Source organism: Dufourea novaeangliae, unplaced genomic scaffold, assembly GCF_001272555.1.
Source record: "Dufourea novaeangliae isolate 0120121106 unplaced genomic scaffold, ASM127255v1 scaffold394, whole genome shotgun sequence".
Classification (NCBI taxonomy): Eukaryota; Metazoa; Arthropoda; class Insecta; order Hymenoptera; family Halictidae; genus Dufourea; species Dufourea novaeangliae.
The window spans coordinates 59,353-81,575 of record NW_015374286.1 but is presented as its reverse complement, the minus strand read 5'-3'; the positions used below and the strand labels follow the sequence as shown (position 1 = coordinate 81,575).

General features: G+C 36.6%; 1 protein-coding gene across 1 annotated transcript; it reads left to right on the top strand.

Annotated features, from left to right (window-relative positions):
• Positions 1–2,062: 2,062 nt before the first annotated feature.
• Positions 2,063–20,706, top strand: LOC107192768 (1-phosphatidylinositol 4,5-bisphosphate phosphodiesterase epsilon-1-like; the record flags this gene model as incomplete). The annotated part of the gene is made up of 5 exons (XM_015582104.1): positions 2,063–2,338; positions 10,222–10,525; positions 16,814–17,168; positions 18,254–18,577; positions 18,967–20,706. Coding segments are annotated over 5 exons (2,763 nt in total), but the record flags the coding sequence as incomplete, so codon positions are not given.
• Between the last annotated feature and the right edge of the window lie 1,517 nt (positions 20,707–22,223).

Here is a 22,223-nt window from a genome sequence, read left to right as displayed (position 1 = left end):
TCTCTCTCGTGTATCGCGTATACATACATGGTTCCCGTTGATTGCGAGAGCGCACGGACACAGAACACGGGCCACGGAGTCTCCCCCCTTAATTCTCTACGATTTCATGCCAGTCTGAACGAAACAAAATTGTTGCTTTTGAGATGTTACCTTATGAGTACGTAATGAGAAATTATGTCAATTCTTCTAACGAAATTGATACACAAAGAGGATTTCAATTATTCACAAGTACTGTTCTTGGAATTATTTTGGGACTTCAATTTTAGTATCGAAGATTAAAGTTACTACAACTCACACTTTCGATCACATACTTTTGAAACGACAATGTAGTATAAAATTCTGCATGCATTTCGATTTAAGCATTTTTATCATCCTTACTTTTATCATTCTCTTCTGATAAATTTTTCTTATCTTTCAAATGATATTTCCATTTTGGTATATAATTTGGTCAAATAAATGTGATAGCCTTCCGTAAACAAATTTGAGAATTTCTGTGTATTTACACTGATTTTACACACCATGTACACATTGCATACGTACACAGAACAGTTAACGATACAATGTTTACGAATGGAGCATGATACAATAAATGTAGTACTTGCTAAGAAGATATTTGAAATCCCATTGGACCGTCTGTTTATTTATTACTGGTTATTCGTATTTGTAGAAGACAATACATATTTCCTGACGTTGCCTATTTTTTATCAGTCTTAGTGTACCCCATCAATTAACGTTACAGTAAGTGATCAAATTATTATGAACGCTTCGAAATTATCACTCATTTGAATTTTATTCAAGAATGGAATTGAAAATACACTTGTAATGATTCCTTCTTTATTACAAACTATATTATTATGTTTTTAACGACATATGGCAATGGTTTTGCATCTTCTATAATTTTTCAAATTATATGTATGTCAATATTTCGTCACACCACACTTCGCATCTATATTTGGTTGATTTCGTTTCAGCATATTTTTTTTTTGGCGCAATATAATTGAACAGTGTTAGAATCAATAACAATCAAGGTAGACATAGATCATTGGAAACCAACACATAAATCGGCAGTAGCAAGTCACACTAATGAATTATAAACGGTAGCACAATTTGGTAGCTTGTTACAAGTATACATATTGCTGTGTATTGATTAAACAAAATAGTGTTGCGAACATACCAAAATGTAGTTAACTCATAGGTACATATACCTATACGTTAAGAAAAAAAGAAAGGGTATACTTGAAGTCATAAATATTAAAGAAAACATAAAACATGTCATTTGTCCATCTGTTCATAATAATTTGATTATCCACTGTAGATCATTACAGATGAACACATACCAACTTTTATAATCCTCCGTACTAACAGAAGCAAGTAGTAGTAGACCGACACAGGAGATAAAAAGAAACCACATGGATGTATACCAAACATTTTTCCAAATTCGAATATTTAAAAAATGAAGCTAGTGGAATACACTATATAGGGTATAATTTAAATTCTTGAAAGATAAAACATCCTTGTGACCAATAAACGCGTATAGATAGACATTTATTTATTAGAGGAGTAAGTTTTTTAATGTGAATTTTATGACGGATATCAATAAATAAGTAATTTATATAATATCAATAACAATATATTCCAATAATAAATACAATAGACCAAGGAATACAATACCAAATAACAACAACTTGTAACACATTTTTTCGAACGTAGACACGAAAATGTCCAACACTCACATAAATAATTATAAATACGTACAAATACCTTCAAACATTTTTCCCATTGTTATTATATTTCTACCAGAAGTAATATTTAGAAAATTCGCACAATATGTATTTTTTCTTGAATTTTCTCATTTTGCAATGAAGAAATATCATTTTCAATAAAATAAATAAATACATTCATTAATTATTTATTCATAGACATATAAAATAAGAAAACTGCAGTCTTTTACGTTCTTTATTTCTTATGTAAAAAGAGTGTTAAACTTATTGTTATTTACGCCCCCAGAAACTTGAATGGTACCTACAAGCTTTCCAGAAATTCTGCCGCTTCTGCGGTGTAGTTTGAATATGTGTCGTTGAATGCTCCGCGTAACAGTAAATTCACTTCGCAGGTATTGCTAACGGGATGTCGATGTGTGGAACTTGACTGCTGGGACGGCGATGATGGGTCTCCAGTTATTTACCATGGGCACACCTTCACTACTAAGATTCCATTTCGCTCAGTCGTCGAAGCAATTGACAGAAGTGCTTTCATCAGCTCCCCATATCCTGTGATTCTCTCCATCGAGAATCATTGTTCCCAGAGTCAACAAGCACGGATGGCCCAAATCTTTCAGGTGCGTAATCGTTATGTATACAGATTGGGTGTTACGCTGATTTTGTTTTCTTATAAAAGTGCGTTATTTTGAAGCCGGCTTCAAATCACCTTGGTGATAACAATAAATTGCTTTCACTAGTAATTTAACATAAAACATAAGTAGATCAGTGTGCATGAAAATTGCAATATCGAGAAGAACTAAAATGAATTGAACAGTCTTTTGTAATATAGTACGTAGGCGATGAAACGTTATGATCAATATTACAAAACAAGCCAAATTATGTGCGTTGCTTAACACTTTGACTGCCACGTCACTTAAATATGGGTGACACGGACATTACAAAGAAGCTGGATTAAAACTTAATATCGTAGTATTATGTAAAACAAGACCAACAACCTGAATTACCTGAACACATATCATTTTCGACGATTTATTATTTAAGAAACGAAATAAAGTATGTCTGGCTACGTACGGCTTTTTTCACTGTGGCAGTCAACGTGTCAACAGATATTATCGAGATGTCCCTAGTAGCAATTATTGTTGGCATTTTGTTGGCCCTTCGTTGGAGTATTGGTTGGCCAACGGTTAGAATGGTCACGCTTTTTTGCAAGTGGGACAACGATCATGCCCAACGTTGGGCCAACGATCATACCCAACGTTTGGCCAACGATTATACCCATCGCTGGGCCTACGTCACTATAATACAAGGGGCCAACTGTGGATTTCTTTCTGTAGGGCCAATTGTTGAGTATCTACAATAAACCAAGTATATGGAGACAGTTGGCTATACTACTCTTTCATAAAAACCTTTAAAAATATTTGAAGGAATATAACACTCGAAATAATATTTATAATAATTATATACATGTATAAATTGTATATGTATATTAAACAGATAACTAAGTGTTTTACCAGCAAAGTTACCTTTACAATTTATACATCTATCTAATTATTAGAAATAATTATTATAAGTTATTTCCAATCTTCTGCCCCTGACTCTATTTTTACAAAATGTCTTTGTTAGGATTATTTCTTTCACATGTTAGTAGTGGACTTGAAATGAAATCCATTTTATACAGGGTGTCCCAAAAATGTCCTCCGACCCGGAAATGGGGCACTCGGGAGGTGAATTGGAACAACTTTTTCCTTAGCAACAATGTAAACTGAGGCTTCGTTACCGAGATATTAACGAAAAACCGCGACCAATCAGAGCGCGAGTTTGCCAGCCGAGTTCCCGCGCTAGCGATGGCTACGCGCTACGCTTGTACTACGAAGCTCCGAACAAGTATGTCACCATGCATCGCAGGAAACCGCGTATAATAATAGCAAATAAACAAGACGTAACAAATAAAATCATACTTTTGATCATCTGTTGTTTGTTATTTAAAGAAATTAATGAATGAAACGTAAATGTAAGCAAATTATGTGTAACGTAAAAAGACGAATGCACATTTACATTTTTGTAAATTCCTTTTTACGAATTTGTAAATTTCCTTTTCAAACAACATGTGAACGAAAAGGTAATGTAACAGAGAATAAACGAGAAGTGATTGTAGTTCGGTAAAATTAATAAAACAATAGTGACCAATAAACTGAATAGAACTCACCCTTACGGAAATTCACCTGCAGCGTAGAAACCTGCGTCAGTAGGTCAGTGTACCGAGCCTGGGCATCGACGGACGAAATGGTTTATGGCAGGGTAGAGTCCATGCCACAGGTGATCGCAGGTATGCGACACCAGCCGACGTTACGAATAGCAACGTCAAGTGCCGCCGGGTTAATCCATCGAATATGTATTCACTACACTGCACGACCACTAACACTGATCACCCGACACAATCACTTAATGTATTTTTAATCCAACGTATTGTTACTACGTTAGGAAAATTCGTGGCCCCGGAAAGGGCCGATTGTTTTCATTTTTTCAGATGTTTTACGTAACCAAACACTTGCACAGCAACACCCGCATATCCGTTATTGTGTACGTGCCACCATTAAATTCCGTAATACTCCCGTGAACTGAACATCTCTGCCGCCCGATTGCTAACCGACTGACAGAATTTTTCCGAAAGGGCTTCCTCTACCCCCAAGTAGTTTCCCATCGTTACATTGTGAGTTCAGTCCCACCACGACAAGATTTGGGTAAAACGAAACCAGCGGTTCTAGGATCACACGTGCTTTGCAGAAGTGCAAGGAAAGAACCGTCGCGCAGTTTCTCCAAGGCGTCGTAGCCCGTTAATTTATTGCCAGGGTACCTACTGCTTCGAGATAGAAAACAGACATCACGTGCATCGGCTTGAAAATGTCCGAAATGAAGAGGACCACCAACGTATCCCTTGCTTCGAGTTGGAAAGTACAATGTACATTGTCTATCTCGGGGAGCGGGGAAAAAAATTTACCGACACGTGTAAGTTGACGCTGCTTGGCCCTAGCCGACCACCCTTGTAGAGGCCGGAGCGGAGTTTTCGGTTATTTATAGCTTAAATCTTCGGCCTCGGAGCAACCGTGAACTTACAACAGAATTGACAATCGACAATTTTATTACAACTCTGTGAAATTGTATTTCTCATGAGCATATTTCATACGTATTTTTTTTTAGTATTCCGTTAAATATCTCGGAAATTACTAGAAATATAAAAACCACATAATTAGCAATATTGTGTTTGTTTTGATATTGAACGTAGCAATATCATTGAATTCCAGAGTAATCCCTTTCTTTAAACAATCTTTCGCCGACTCCGGACAGTTGGTGCAGGTAAATAAAAAAAAGTACTATTCTAAATACTACAGTATTCGTTAAACTCTTTCCCGTATAATAAGCCTATCGGTAGGGTGATGCGGTTCATATTAACGCAGTAGTAACCTATTGAAGACAGCGGTGCGCCCCGGTTCAGGTAAAAGAACCGGGCGCTCCACTATTACAGTCGACTGTCGGTATCGCTAACGCTCCAGACTATTTCAACGAGATTAAAAGCTGTATCAAAGTGTCAATGATTTACGGAAAAGAGTTCAACGAATACGGTAGTATTTTTTTTGGATTTACCTGCACCGTGCACTGTCAGGAGTCGGCGAAAGATGGTTTAAAGGAAGGGATTATTCTGGAATTCAATGATATAGCTACATTTAATATCAAATCAAACACAATATTGCAAATTGTACGGTTTTTATATTTCTAATCATTTCCGAGATATTTGACGGAATACTAAAAAAAATACGTATGAAATATTTTCATGAGAACTACAATTTCACAGAGTTGTAATAAAATTGTCGATTGTCAATTCCGCTGTGAGTTCACGATTGCTACGAGGCCGAAGATTTTGAGCCATAAATAACCGAAAATTCCGCTCCGGCCTCTACAAGGGTGATCGGTCTGGTCCAAGCAGCGTCAACTTACACGTGTCGAGATAGACAATGTACATTGTACTTTCCAACTGGAAGCAAGGGATACGTTGGTGGTCCTCTTCATTTCGGACATTTTCAAGCCGATGCACGTGATGTCTGTTTTCTATCTCGAAGCAGTAGGTACCCTGGCAATAAATTAACGGGCTACGGCGCCTTGGAGAAACTGCGCGACGGTTCTTTCCTTGCACTTCTGCAAAGCACGTGTGATCCTAGAACCGTTGGTTTCGTTTTACCTAAATCTTGTCGTGGTGGGAGTGAACTCACAATGTAACGATGGGAAACTACTTGGGGGTAGAGGAAGCCCTTTCGGAAAAATTCTGTCAGTCGGTTAGTAATCGGGCGACAGAGATGTTCAGTTCACGGGAGTATTACGGAATTTAATGGTGGTACGTAGACAATAACGGATATCCGGGTGTTGCTGTGCAAGTGTTTGGTTACGTAAAACATCTGAAAAATTGAAACCAATCGGCCCTTTCCGGGGCCACGAATTTTCCTAACGTAGTTACACCACGTTGGATTAAAAATACATTAAGTGATTGTGTCGGGTGATCAGTGTTAGTGGTCATGCAGTGAAGCGAGTACGTATTCTGTGGAATAACCAGGACTCACTTGACGTTACAACCCTTAGCTTCGGCTGGTGAGGTATACCTGCGATCACCTGCGAACTGGGCGATACCCTGCCATAAACCGTTTCGACCGTCGATGACCAGGATCGGTTCAGTGACCTACTGACACAGGTTTGCCAACTGCAGGTGAATTTCCGAAAGGGCGAGTTCTAATCAATTTATTGCTGATTATTATTTTCTTAATTTAACGCAAGCTATGGCTTATTTCCGGCGATAATTCTGCAAGTTTCTGTACCTAACATTTTCTTCGGACTTTTTGAAGAAACTTATTCATTATCAGTAACATTGTTGACGGTTATTAAACTACGAATTTTTATACCAATACCGAATTATGATCACTTCTCGTTTATTCTCTGTTACATTACCTTTTCGTTCACACATTATTTGAAAGGGAAATTTACAAATTCGTAAAAAGGAATTTGCAAAAATGTAAATGTGCATTCGTCTTTTTACGTTACACATAATGTGCCTACATTTACGTTTCATTCATTAATCTCTTTAAATAACAAACGACAGATGATAAAAAGTATGATTTTATTTGTTACGTCTTGTTTATTTTCTATTATTATACGCGGTTTCCTGTGATCCATGGTGACCTCCTTGTTCGGAGCTCCGTAGTACAAGCGTAGCGCGTAGCCACCTCTAGCGCGGGAACTCGGTTGGCAAACTCGCGCTCTGATTGGTCGCGGTTTTTCGTTTATATCTCGGTAACGAAGCCTCAGTTTACATTGTTGCTAAGGAAAAAGTTGATGCAATTCACCCCCCGAGTGCCCCATTTCCGGGTCGGAGGACATTTTTGGGACACCTTGTATATGTATTATAAAAGTATTTTATTTTCAGCTAATTTACATATAACAACAGTTTTCATAAATAGTTACTTAGTTCACTTTGCATAAGGCAACTTGCTCCTGCAATGGGTTTGTTGGTATGAGAGACACACTCAATGGACCTAAAAATAATTATGTATCAGTTGATAAGTTACAGACATATTTACTAAAACGAATCTATAACATAATGTACTGTGTAATCAGAACATTAAGAACGCTATGTATACACATATATATCTACAAATTACCTAAAGTAAAAAAGATACTAGCAAAACAGAAAAACACAATAGTATTTGACAATATGTATTGTGAATATATGTATTGAGTAATCAATATATATGTATATTGACTAATATTTGGTGTAGCGAACTTAATAGGTGGTCTGTTGGATGATTGTATTTCAGGAAAATCTAAAAAATAACACATGAAAATTAATTTTACAACAAGACAAACAACCGAAAACTTTTCTATACATAAGGTATTTCTATACATAATGTTAAATAAATATGAAAAGAACGCAGTTTCTTGTTTAATTCTTTTTTCAAATATAAGTCTGGAGTCCGAAGTTCAAATATATTACAAATCATAAAAGTTAAATAGACCTGTAACAAAGAAAAAAAATAAAAACCACATCGTGGCTCGTTTTCAGCGGAACAAAAGTATTGGCACACCTACGTTTTTTTAATATAATTTATTATATTGTAAGATCTAATATTTGGTATTTAAACCTTTTCTTCTAATACCTTCTTTTAATCGATTAGGCATTGAATTCACTAATTTTTTTGTTATCTCTGATCCTATTTTATGCCATTCTTCTAAAATTGCTTGTTTTAACTGTGTTTTTTTAATCTTCGAGCTAATTCGTTCCAAATATGCTCGATAGGATTTAAATCCAGTGACTGTGGTGGAGTGGGTAACGTATGAGGTGTGCTGAAAACTATCCATTGTCGAACAATATAGGCGGTGTGCTTAGGGTCATGATCTTGTTGGAAGTAATAGTCGTTCCCGAGATATAATTTATTCACGTTTTTTTTAAGATTCTGTTTTAAAATGTTTAAATAAACATATTTATCCATTATAGTATCAATAAACACAAGCTCTCCTAGGCCAGAAGAGCTCATGCACCCCCATACTAGCACACCGCCACCCCCACGTTTGACCGTTTTACTGGTGTTCCTTTCATTTAATTCTGTGTTACATTGCTGCCATACTTTAACTTGCCCATCCGATTGATAAATATTAAATTTGCTTTCATCCGAAAATAAAATTTTGTCCCAAAAGTTTAAATCTTTATTTACGTACATTTTTGAAAATTCTAATGTTTGTATTCTGTTCGTCTTACTAATGAGCGGTTTCTTTCTTGCGATTCTTGAATTATATCCGGCAGCTCTAAGAGTTCTAGGGATAGTTATCGGATGAACTTTTACATTACTTTCATTTTCTAATTGTGCTGCTACTTCTGAAGAGGTAGTAGTAGGATTTTAGCTTTATTGTGTTAATAATTTTTCTCTTCTCTCTAACGGTCAATTTTTGTGGCCGGCCACTTCTATCAGAATTTCTTAAATTTTCCGTGTTAGAAAATCGTTTAACGACACTTCTTATCGTAAAACGACTTCTATTTACTATTTTTGCAATAGCTGAGTAAGACTTTCCTTCTTTTGATAAATTCAATATTATTTTCCTTTCAGAAATTGTTGTCTCCTGCGATTTGCGACCCATTTTTGTGCGTTTTTGTTTTTACAACAATACTGGCAACAATTTATGATAAATAAACATCAAACTGAATCGTGGAACATTCGCGGGCATGACAGTCGTACAACATTCGAAATATTTATTTCAAAATTCCCTAGAAACATGAAATTTGTATGTGTGCCAATACTTTTGTTCCGCTGCAAACGAGCCATGATATGGTTTTTATTTTTTTTCTTTGTTATAGGTCTATTTAACTTTTATGACGTGTAATATATTTGAACTTCGGACTCCAGACCTATATTTGAAAAAAGGATTAAACAAGAAATTGCGTTCTTTTCATATTTATTTAACACTATGTATAGAAATACCTCCTGTGCCAATACTTTTGTTCGCCACTGTATTTTGTGTAACATAACAAAAACATAATTAAGTTAACTGTTTACATACTATGGAAGTACTTCTTTACCAGTTTCGTCAAATATTCTTTTAACACCATACAATGTCCAATTCTCGTCCGGTATTATTCCTCCTTGTAAGGTTTTATACGGTGGTCACACACATTCTTCTTTGAGAGGTGTCAGCCACTCTGCTCATACCACACTGATGTCTCCTCCACCTTCACTACCGTCGTGAATTGAATTAAATTCGACCACTTTGTACATTTTAAAACTATAATAATTACTTAGTCTATATATATATATTCGTATACATAAAAAAGCGCGTTGCAATGCCGACGCGGCATCATGCTCAATGTTGTATTATCGTTGTAAATTTCATTTCAATTAAGCAACTGTAATAATTATAGGACCAACGTTGGCTATTCGTTGGTAAATTGTCACAAGTTTTCGACATAGGCCCTATGTTGGGAATTTGTAGGAAAAAACACTAAACATATCCCAACGAACTCCCAATCGTTGGCCACCGTTGACCAACCATCAGTGCTACTAGGGGTATTATCGAGTCTGCATCACTTAGCCGCAAATAAATGTTTCACCTTTATTATTTTCTTTTCCTGGTGTTTCAATTTTTATACACAGCAGCATGTCGTGTAAGTTTTTCTGTGGTTGTATTTCCTACTATAGAAAAAAAAGATCTTTTGACTGTACAAAATTGACAAAAACGCTAAAAACTTCTTTCGTATACATAAAGAAAGTTTGACATAGTTAGCCCTCTGCAATCCAAAAATTTTGTAGTACCAACAGTGGACAGTGATTTGTATTTCGGGTGCGGCGTTTTTCAAAGACGAAACAGCTGTAAATTTACAAACAACTAAAACGTGCGTTCTAATAAATGAAGCAGTATTATCGATTAAATATATTTTAATGCAGCCAAAATTATGTTGATCTAATTTCAGTCGGTTTTCGGGGAGAAGCTCGTAACGAAATTCCTGTTCGAGACCGATTTCAGTGACGATCCCCAACTGCCGTCGCCATCACAGTTGCGGCACCGAATATTGATCAAAAACAAGAAACTGGTGGTAGATCCTACCGGACCTCTAACGCACATTCCCCTGGGCCATCGTGGAAAAATGCTTATGTCTGATCGTGCATCATCCATGAAGCAGATGCGAACTGACGTAAGCAGTGCTTCCGTCGTTGAATATTTCAGCGAGGACGATGACGACGAGGAAGACGATGACGAGGATGATAATATTGACGGTAACACAATTTATTCATGCACATTTCTTCTATGAATTCTGCGCATATAAAATATCACGCATAAGAATGATATGATTTTGAAATGAAATGGCAACCATGTTTAAAATGTTATAACTGTCACTAGTTGTCATTTATCTTTAGTATAGTCTGACAATTAAATTAAATTCATTTAATTCTATCAACGTATTGCAAGAATAGTCTAGTAAAAGGATAATTTCAAGAAATGCAACTGTTACTTGGCCTCCAAGAAGTTGTAATTTAACTCCTTTAGATTACTTTTTGTGGAGTTATTTGAAATCGATGGTCTACGCAAACAAACCACGAACCCTTGATGATTCATTTGAACAGATTATTCATTTTGATTTAATGTGTTTGAAGTACATTTCGACATTGTGACTATAATATGTTTTTTTAGTGAAAATGTTGAATTGTATGATGAGACATAATAGTAACGACATGCTTATACAGGCTGTTAATAAAAATGTGGGACACTTCCACATTGTGGATTCTCTATGACAAACTAAGATGAAAATTAAGAAAGACAAAGTTACGTTCGACGCTTCGTTTCCGAGTTATTTGTCCTTCAAAAACGGGCGAAGTGCGCGTAAAATACATATGACACGACGGCTTCTTCTACTTGATAGGCGTGCTCTCGAACGGTTCCACGAGTTGGTTTCATTCATTTCATTTTATTTCATTCATTAGTCTCATTAGGTCATTGATCGAGCTCCTGTATCGTCTGGAAATTGGCTATTCAAATAGTATAACCCGTTGCACCAGACGTATTTCGCAATAAGAGTTTAAATAAACTCCATACCTATGCAAAAACCACATTTCGGACTTACGCGGTATGGCATACGAAATTCGTAAATATTATAGCGCAACTCGTGCTCATAGGGTTTTGCAACGAGAAACAAATAAGCTTGAAGTATCCGAAATTTTGTAAAGCTTCAATTTGAGGTTTTCTACGATTATAAAATCGTAGGACTGCTGTTTTCATTCCTACAACATGAACGTTTGCCTGATACAAAAATACGTGTCTAATATTTTTCGGAGGAATATATGAAATCTAAATGGCAAATGTATGTTGATCTTTCCCTCTCTCGCGAGTAAATAGGTTAAGGGTACATTCTCGTATAAAGGCATGAAAAAAAATGCATTCTTCTGGATTTAAAAAAAAGAAAACTATAAGTAACAATTCTTACTTGTATTTATTAGTACACATCTTAAAATAATGAAAAAATTTGTTTGTGGTGTTTTTGTCCACGTAGTCTTAAATAAACCGCAAGGCAGGTGATGCTTTGAAAAACACACGTCGAAGTTGTGTACGTAAAATCTGGAGATACGATTATCTGAAATTAAAAATGCAAAGTTTTCTTTAAATAAGTATGAATGGTTCTGGTATGACCCACGATAAAGGAAAAATATTGAAAATTCGATAATTGGTGCATGTTTGAAAAAATTCTACCGAACTATGGTGTTTTTCTTCGTTAGAAAAGCTAAATAAAAAAGAATTGCGTGGACCAAACCTATTGACTACTAACATTGGTCATACCATAAAGAATGTAATTACGAATCAAACGCACCAAAAACTTTTGAAATCGGTCAAATAGTTTTTCCTAAATCGTGTACACCATTCGAAAAATACGTGTTCCGAGAAAAACGGGTTTAAAGTTTTTTTTAGATTCTTATGCATACGAATGTAAAATTATGGCAATAACATTTAATCAGCGATTCCTACTTCATAAAGTAGTCTTTCGACTTTCTCAATTTGATGCTGTAAGTCCGATTTTTCCTTTCCATTTTTTGTTTAGCGCGAGCTTTTGTAGACGATGCAGTGCTCACGCGCCTTGTTTGCTTGATACGCTCTTCGTTGCGCTTCTCGGCGTAAGAAAGTGCGCAAGGACCAACATTGACTCACATTACAAACTAAATTTTCATTAACATGGAGCATCATTCATTACAAATACAAATTGATGCCCAGGGGCAATTTCTATCGCATTTTTACCATTGAAAATATATTTCGGCGCAAACTGTCACAAACTACAATTGTAACTTTCGTTATTGATTTGAATATTTCACCCTAAACATCATTTCAATAATTCCTCTTCAGTCAAGCTTTCAAATATTAGCCTCATTATTTGTTGGACATCTTCTTCCAGAGCAGGTTGGTGTGCGTATTCTTTGTTTTTTGCTTGGTATTGAAAATACTTACACTAACTGATCCGAACGTCTCTCGAACTGGTGTAACTTATGGCTATAAAATTTTTACTTTTAAGAATTTCCTTTTCAAATTTTTACAGTATACTCTCGCAATGCTATAAAGTCGAAATATGTGAAAACAAAAGAATAGATTTTTTGAAAATTTTACATGAGAATAGAGTAAGAAACAAAGAAAAGTGTTATTCGTTCACAATATACTTAGGTAAAATATACGTTGCTTGATTGTACTTTTTAAAACGTAAAAGAAAGTTTGGTGTCAAAATCACACGGTATTCCCATGCAGTCACCCATCTAAGTACTAATCGCTCCCAACGCTGCTTGAACTTCGATGATCAGACGAGAACCAATTTTTCTTTCAGTTTTCAGTGTTTATTTACTCATCCAACAACGTACAAAAATATATAAACACAATAACGAGTTTACAAATATTACTCTTGTAATATGTGTGCAGTATTTTGTAGTGCCTACCTCTTAGAAGTTTACCTACACTTATAAATTAACTATTGCTCTCCTTAATATTACATATGATATAATATTTTTCTTAAGAACTAATACATATATGGTTCTAAACTTTAATTCAACAGGTACGATATTCTCAGTAATTAATTATGATTAATATGTAGGAGTAGCTAACCCAAAAAATTTACGTGCAGACGAGAACCGGTATATTTGAGCGCAGTATGAACGTTGACAAAAAGTATTGCTTTAAAAATTGATACAAATGGTACAAGAAAAATTAATAGAATAATAAAACACAAATTTTAAAACCGACTGCTTGTAACATTTTATACGTAAGATGTCCATGAGAAATCTCTTTCTACCATCACATTTATTCCCTTGACCAATGCAACTTTCGTTCCGTTATTCTACCTCATTTTCAAATCTGTCAGGTATATTTATGTGACCTATGTCCAATGATCGACCCTATATTTTTGTTAGACTTCTTTACGTTACGCCATTCTTACAAATATCCAAAACCCATTTAAAAATTGATTAAGATTACACTGTTCAACAAATTTGAAATTTTTTTCGTTTTTGTAACCTCTAATAAGCGTCTCTGATAGATCTTCATGAGCTGAATATGAATCTGCAAACCGTTTATTTCCAGCACGTCCAGTTTTTGAAAAAATTAATTTAAAAAAAAGTGCAACTTTTCAACTTTGGAACTGTGTTGTGCTTTTACAATAATAGTTATGCAATTTCCTTTGACACGAAATAATTCTCTGGACTCTTCCGAACAAAATGATATAAATTATTCTTATATTATAGACATCTAAATATTTGTTTAAATAATGTTTAAAGTGAAAAGTACACTGAAAGCGCACCACTTTTGGCTGATATTCTTTAATTTATTTCAAAAACTAAAGGTCTAGGAGAAAATCTAACCATAGCAAGCGATAGAAAAGACCTTTATGATAAGGAAGGTCTCAAGGAAAGTTACAAAATCTGTTTTGTTTTAAATAGGGAAGCGGAATAGTTCAGCAAAACACACGGCGGCGACAGTGGTACTCAATGACAGCGGTCGCCGTGCCTGTCGCTCAGCGTAAAGGCAGGTCCACACTTGTGCAATGCGCGTTGCAGAACACACTTGAAAGGGTCGATTTTAATGGCTCGACACGCAGCTAACGACTTCGTGCAACGTTAACCCTTTCGCTACGGCAATGCGCTCCGTCGGAGTGACACGCGGTTGTTTAGACAGAATCACCCTGTATATACTTTATTTACGAAAATATTATAAATTATTATAAATATTGCTACTTACGTCCATTGTATTAAGTCGACGTCGAGGCATGTCCCGATCTGACAAGAATTTCAAATAATTGTAGAAAAACCAAGTACTTTTAAAAACGTAACTAAACGGTGGACGGGGCTTTCCTTTTTTTCGTACATTTACCTTCAAAACGAAGCTTCAGGTAACTGGGTAATTTAAGTACCGAAGAAACAGTAAGTAGAGGCGATGACTGCTTGCGCCTTTTCTTGCCGATTCTCTACCTGACTATTTCATCAGTAATACAATTGACCAACAACTGAAGTTATGTGTTAACAAGTAAATGCATAAAAATGTGCATTCGAATAAAGTTATGTACACGTAGGTATAGTAACAATGTCATAAAGCAAGTATATCTCTCAACATTTTCTCAATAATATGATTACATTATATAATAATGAAAACCTTTATGTATAAATATATATTATATTTATACTACTTTTATAATACATATTCAGGGAAACAAGAAACATATTCTTACTATTTGGTACACGAACATTCTATATAGGTGTTATTCATCCATTCAGCGGTTTATTTTTCACTACGGATGGTTTAATTCAAGAAAAATAGAAAAGCTCCTTCCAATTTCGTGGACGATGCGCGCCGAACGTTCTGATGCACCCGATATCTGTGTTTCCCCGTCTGCACGAAAATTTGCGTGAATCGACTCTTCTTGAAGGTCTTGAGTGGAAATTCTATACATGTTGCTTAAGTGTGGACGGGATTTTGGCCGCGCGCTGTGTTGCGCGCGTTCGTGCTCGCTGTTGCACATATCCGGACCTGCCTTTAGCTGCGCGTCGAGCCATTAAAATCGACCCTTTCAAGTGTGTTCTGGAACGCGCGTTGCACAAGTGTGAACCTGCCTTAACAGAAGTGCTAGGCGCGCACAGCCACCACTGTCGGCGCCGGGTGTTTTGCTGGCCTATTTCGCTTCCCTATTTAAAACAAAACAGATTTTTCAACTGTCCTTGGCACTTTCCTGAGCAGGAAGGTCTTTTCTATCGCGGGCTATGGTTACATTTTCTCCTAAACTTTCAGTTTTTGAAATAAATTAAAGAATATCAGCAAAAAGTGGTGGGTTTTCGGTGTCCTTTTCCCTTTAAACATTATTTAAACATATTTAGATGTCTATAATATAATAACACTTTATATCATTTTGTTCGGAAGAGTCCAGAGAATTATTTCGTGTCAAAGGAAATTGCATAACTATTACTGTAAAAGCACAACACAGTTCCAAACTTGAAAATTTTCAATTTTTTAAAAATTGATTTTTTCAAAAAGTGGACGTGCTAGAAACAGTTTGCATATTCGTATTCAGCTCATGAAGGTCTATCAGAAACGCTTATTAAAAAGTGCAAAAATTTTTAGGTGTTAACAGTGTTATTATTCTTTCAAATATTTCCTTAAAAACTTATCATTATATATTCCAAACTAGCTCTGTTCTTGTTATGATCCACGTTCACGTTGGAATAAATCTGGATACAATTTAAAGTAAAAAAAAGTCTAGTAGTGGTCTACCAACAACTTAGAGATCGTAAACACTGTGATTCTTAATCGCTTGAAGCTATAGATTAACATAAATAGCAAGACCAAAAAGGTTTCTCATAATTTCATCTATTTCAGTTATACCTTATTAATCAGTTCCTTCTGTCACTGGTAAACTATTTCGTATGTTCTCTGACACGTTGACTGCCACAGTGAAAACAGCCGTATATAACCAGTCACGTTTTATTTTGTTTTTAACCTCTTGCACTGGAAAGACGTATCACACACGTCGAAATTACACGCATTTGTGACTTGGCTGCCAGCGCAAGTCATAAATCGTCGAAAATATATGCGTTTATTTAATAGAGATTGTTGATTTTGCTTTAAATTATACTGCGATATTAAGTTTACGCAAAATTTTGTAGTCATATTTAAATAATCCAACCTCTTTGCAATGTACGAGTCACCCATATTTGAGTGACGTGACAGTCACAGTGTTAAAGACACTGGAAATTAACTATCGAATTTAAATAACAGAAAAACTTTCAAAAAATTGTCCACAAAAACAGAAACTTACTAATTTCAGTAGATTGCTCGTTCAATAAGTGCTATAATAAAATGAACTAGTATAGATAATGAAATTGTATAACATAAGTGTGTAACAATTCTTCTGAATACCGTGTCAAATCATTCAAGTTTCGTAACACCAACCGAACCTATAAATGGATTTACCACTACCAAGTATAAAAAGTTGTACATACAGCGTAATTAAGGAATACATAAGGAAACTAATAGGAAACTTTAACTTTCAGACAACTCGATTTCTAGTTACGAGAGGTACCTAGGTGGAACGCAGGTGCCGCACGGTCGGTTAAAGTCAGATTCCGCGGTCGACGACAAGTCACAAAAGCAAAGTAGCCAAATTGCCAAGGAACTCTCAGACTTGGTAATTTACTTGCAAGCGATTAAATTTCGTGGATTAAACACAACGCCGGGAACCGCAGCGACTGGAAAAGCCCGCCATCAGCCACACACAGGCCCCGTACAGAGGCATAGTATCGCTGGGATTGGAACAACTACTGTACCTGGAACTTCAGGATCACCACAGTCTCTCTCGACGTCAGCTTCGCTCGCAAGCGGTGGCAGTAACATCGACAATCTTTTTAGGTTTGTTGAATACAATTATAACAAATGATGCTAGTTGATAAATCAATATTGCGGAGCTCATTGGAATTGGTGTGAATGAGGATGGTTATGTTATGTGATTAGAATAATTTAACACTACTCCGTAACACACTTGAACTAGAATAAACGTAAGAAAATGTGATGTATGCGTATGTGTACCTAATTGTGCTCACTCCGACTGATAGATGTGTTTTGGCTGATAATTGAATGTGCTCTGTCAGATGTTTGTATGCATACGGACTCGTAGGTACGAATTGGCTTGTGATTGGTTGTATGTATTTGTGTGGTGGTGGAAAATGCGGCATTTTTGTCGGTGTATGTTGTGGAAGGAATTGTAGTATGAGTTGGAAGAAGTGGGGCTAGGTGTATGTTTTGTTTTCTACAATTCCTGAAAGTCGGCGTCGAAATGTAATAAATGGTTGTTCATGATTTTGGTTGGTGTATGTTGTGGATAATGTGGAGTCTGGTGCATGTTTTATTTTCTGGAATTCCTGGAAGTGAGGGTCGAAATACAATAAATAGCTGTACAATAGAGAACTTTGTTAGAGTAACGAATGTGGGGATACATTTATAGCAAAAAAAAAACGGTTTTCTGCGGCTTGTGGGTAAGGCAGCTCCGACGAGTACGCCGAGACCGTCCCATAAACGACCGGATTTCTAGGTCATGCCGTGATATTTAGCAGTTTCGGCAATTGAGCTACTTAGGGCGAAATGGAAGGGAAGATGATCCAGTGCTTGGTTTCTAGAATGTTTAGAAACCCGAATTTATTAAACGTCAGTCCAGTTCAATTTAATTCAATCACAATAAAGTCCAGAGTTACGTCAGTCAGAAATTACACAGCCCAGTAACAAATTACAATAACTATTCACCGTATCAGATTCATATGTAAATATACTTTTATTACAATACGTACTTCTTGTGCAATATGAAAAACCTTGTATTCTTTAAGAATGAAATGAACTCTTAATCGAGAAGCATTTAAGTTAAGCATTAAGCATTAAGTCCCTTGTAGTTTGTGACCGTAACACTATGGTTCACTAATATTATATCTCATAATGTATTTCAGGACCAATCGCGGTGTTCCTGCCTGCTTTCAATGCTCCTCTTTAAACGAAAGTACAGCCAAGAAGATCTGTAGAAAACAGCCGTTGGGCGTTGTTGCGCACGCAGAGACCCAATTGATTCGAACATATCCAGCTGGAATGCGTATTGACTCCACAAACTTTAATCCCGTAATCTTTTGGGCGTTTGGAATTCAAATGGTGGCGCTAAATTATCAAACCGACGACGCTGGATTGAATCTAAACGCTGCTATGTTTGAGCAAAGTGGCCAGTGTGGCTACGTCAGAAAACCTTCAGTAATGTGGGACAAAGGACACATGATGTACAGGTATTATAGAGACATCTATATATTTTAGTGAACCTTTTTTAATTTTCAAATCAGTATAGAACAAGTAAGCTTTCGTATTTGAAACATTAAATTAATTTAGTTTACTAAGTTATACGTGACATAAGATTCAATCTCCTACGGTTCAATCGCGTAACTATTTTTTATTAGTCTCATTTTTATTCCCGGGTGTAAATGTTATTTTAAAATTGGTTTAACTAATTCAGTAGTGTGGCACCTACCGACGGTTTAACCTTACGTTTTATGAAAATTTCAATTTTGAAAAAATCAATTTAAGTAATATTTATTCTAGATAGACGACTTCCGTTAAGTCAATTTAGAACCTTCAATACGTTATGCGTGTTCTATAAAATTATTAAATTGACTTTCAGACGTTTCAATCCTTGGGATAAGGAATTCGACGGACTGCATTCGGCGCACTTAACACTTTCAATAGTATCCGGCCAGTACGTTTCCCCAACGAATTTCGTCGCCAGTACCTACGTCGAAGTCGAGCTAGTCGGTATTCCAATTGACTGTGCGAAGCATAAAACCAAAGTAATACAGAACAACGCACTGAATCCAATCTGGAACGAAAAATTCTGCTTCCAAGTGATGTTCAAAGATCTCGCCTTCCTACGTTTCGGCATTGTTGAGGCGAGTTCCCACCACTTGATCGCACAGAGGGTCATACCGCTGAGATGCTTGAGACCTGGTTACAGGCACGTGCGTTTACGTTCCTGTAAGAACAGGCCACTAGCCCTATCCACGTTATTTATTTATTCACGCTTGGAAGAAGAAAGCCTCGACTACAACACTTGCTGCCGCGATCACAAAGAACCATCGAAGCGTTCCTTATCGGGAAAAGAACCAGAAAAATTAACTACCGTCGATCCCGGTTTGGGCGGAGTCACGTTGAAGAGGAGAATGTTCTTCCTTATAGTTTATCATGTGGTACCCAACGAACCGTACACCATTCTAAAAGTCACTCAAGAAAGTACAACCCAGGAGGTAATGCTTCAAGCACTTCAAAAGGCTGGAATATCTGCGGATCGCGTCGACGAGTATATCCTGGTCGAAGAAGTGTCCCGCGGCTGGGAGAAAAAGGATAGAGAAGAGTTGCCAACCCAACGCGTCCTGGACCCAACAGAACATCCGTTGCAAGCGCAGGCTTTGTGGAAAGGGCAGGGACGTTTTCTGTTGAAAAGAGTAGGGGATGACCCCAGTAGCAGGGCCTGGCTGGCTTCTATCCGAAGTACAGCCGGTCACTCGAAGCTCGACTCTGAACGAGATACATCCACTCACATATGGGACGAGGCTGACACTTTCTTAGTTTGTATTTACAACGTCTCGCCCGACATACCGTATGCGATCCTCCGCGTTCCAGTAAGCAGCTCCGCTCAAGACGTCCTAGCTCAAGCATTAGTGAAAGCCAGAAGAATGGAGGATCCGATCAAGTTTGCTTTGGTCGAAGAACTCGAATGGGGCGGCACCGGCGCCGTTGGAAGTGGTAATCGTCAACTGAGAGTCTTGCGCGACGATGAGAATGTCTATAGCACCCAAGCTTTCTGGAAGACACTCGGGAGATTCATTTTACGAGACCGGGAGCAAGCAATACCGAAGCGGCATCTGCTACCGGCCACTTTGGACAGACTCAGTAAAGGTTTCTCCGTGGGAAGATCGGTGTCCTTGCCCGGTTCCAGCAAAGAGAAGGCACCAGTTTCAGAAGCGCTTTCCGATCCAACCTCCAGAGTACCCCGACACCGTATGCTAATGCCCGGTCGTAGGAGAGAGGTTCATTCCGACGGCGAAGACACTCGCGAATCCGATATCCTGAATGCAGCTCTTCACTTGAAAAAAGTATCGTTAAGGAAACTAAGGGTTTGGAAGTCATAGTGGCAGACCCGGGCGACGTCGATTTCATCGATTTTCGCCACTCGGAGAAACGAATCGTAAGTTATAATAGATCGTTGAAATTTGAGGTGAAGGCAAAGCTAAATTGGCCAGCATATTAAACGGCGATACACTCGGGACATTTTGAAGATCGTTCGCGTCGCGTTTAAAGAGCCCCGTCTGGCAAACAGCATTGAAACGCTGTGACGCAAACTTAAACAAACAGACGCCTAATTGTATTCGACACCATATTTGGAACATGTGCGATCCGAATCTTCAGATTATCGCTTGGAGATGAACCGGTATAAATAAATAGTACGATTGGTTGAGACGGAGTTTGATTGGACGTAAATATAGTATAATGCGCGTACCACACATGGATTTGGACAGCCTCGGCGGTACAAAACGAGCCAAATTACGTTCAAACAATCCTATAAATAATATTAGCGAAGAGAAAATTATTATTTCTTATATGCTGATTTGTCGATACAGTCTGTTAGATTTAAAATTAACCCTACTATGGTCCTCAAGTCTATCCTGAGTCAATCCCATTTTCATTCCTTTTGACGACTTTCTAATTTACAAAAAAAACAATGTAATGACGATTTTTAGGCATATTAATTTCTCCATTCATTTATATTATTTTAAAAGTATATATACGTATATATATACACATATACAATAGCTGAACTGAAGGCCATAAGAGGGTTAAATGAAAGATAGAATGTCTGTCCATACAACTACATAATTTCGGTTCGTTTATCACGTACAATGAGCAAGTTTTATAACAGCAACTGTCACTATCTTTAATGTTAAAACTGCTACACTTTGTTAGTCATTTTAATAGTCTATGAACGTACAAATGATGATCTTTAAGAAAGTTGAGTTTCTCTAAGAATTCGTAGAGTTGCCGAACCCGTCGCTTCCCAAGCATTTCTCGAACAATACTCAGAAATAATTTTAATCGCGAAGTTCAGTTTGGTCGATTAGTTTCTTTGATTCTAGATTGACATAAACCTGTTTTTCCATATTTTTGTATACACGTGTACATATTTTTAATCTAAACTATATATTTTAATATGTGTATATATTTACATTTAATGGATACATTGTATTAAAAAAAGAAAACAATTCTATAATACTGTAACGTCATGAGAAGGCTTCGTTAAATTCACCGAGAGTTGAGAGAATTTCACAGCGAAAAGTAAAGAGAAACGAATCAATTCATTTCGTGAATGAAGCCATATATCAATTTCCAGTATCGATGTAACTTACACCGGGACCTGATTCATTTTTATAAGCATTTACTTACCCCTCGAATCATTAACGCTTGCACTTTGAGTACCTGACTCATCCATTAACGTTCTCTTTTATTTACACATAACTTTCGATAATATCTTTATACACGCGTAACGGTCGTGCAGTCTTCCATCGGATACTCGAAACCATATGTCCATATAGAGAGAAATAATTATTAATGAACAAATAACATATTAAAACTACATGAAATCTAAAACCAAGAAGTTACTGTAGATTCTGTAGATTATTAATGAAAAATGAAAACTAAATTAAAGCTGAAAATAAGAAGTTTCTGTAGATTTCTTTAATTTAGTGCCAGGATTCTAAACTACTTTTTGTACGTTTTTATGCTTGTATATACAGAAGTACAGCCAACGGAAACGATATAAGGAGATAGTAAACCTAAGCTGATTATAAACAAAAACAGATATTACAGATGGTATGCAATATATTTTTT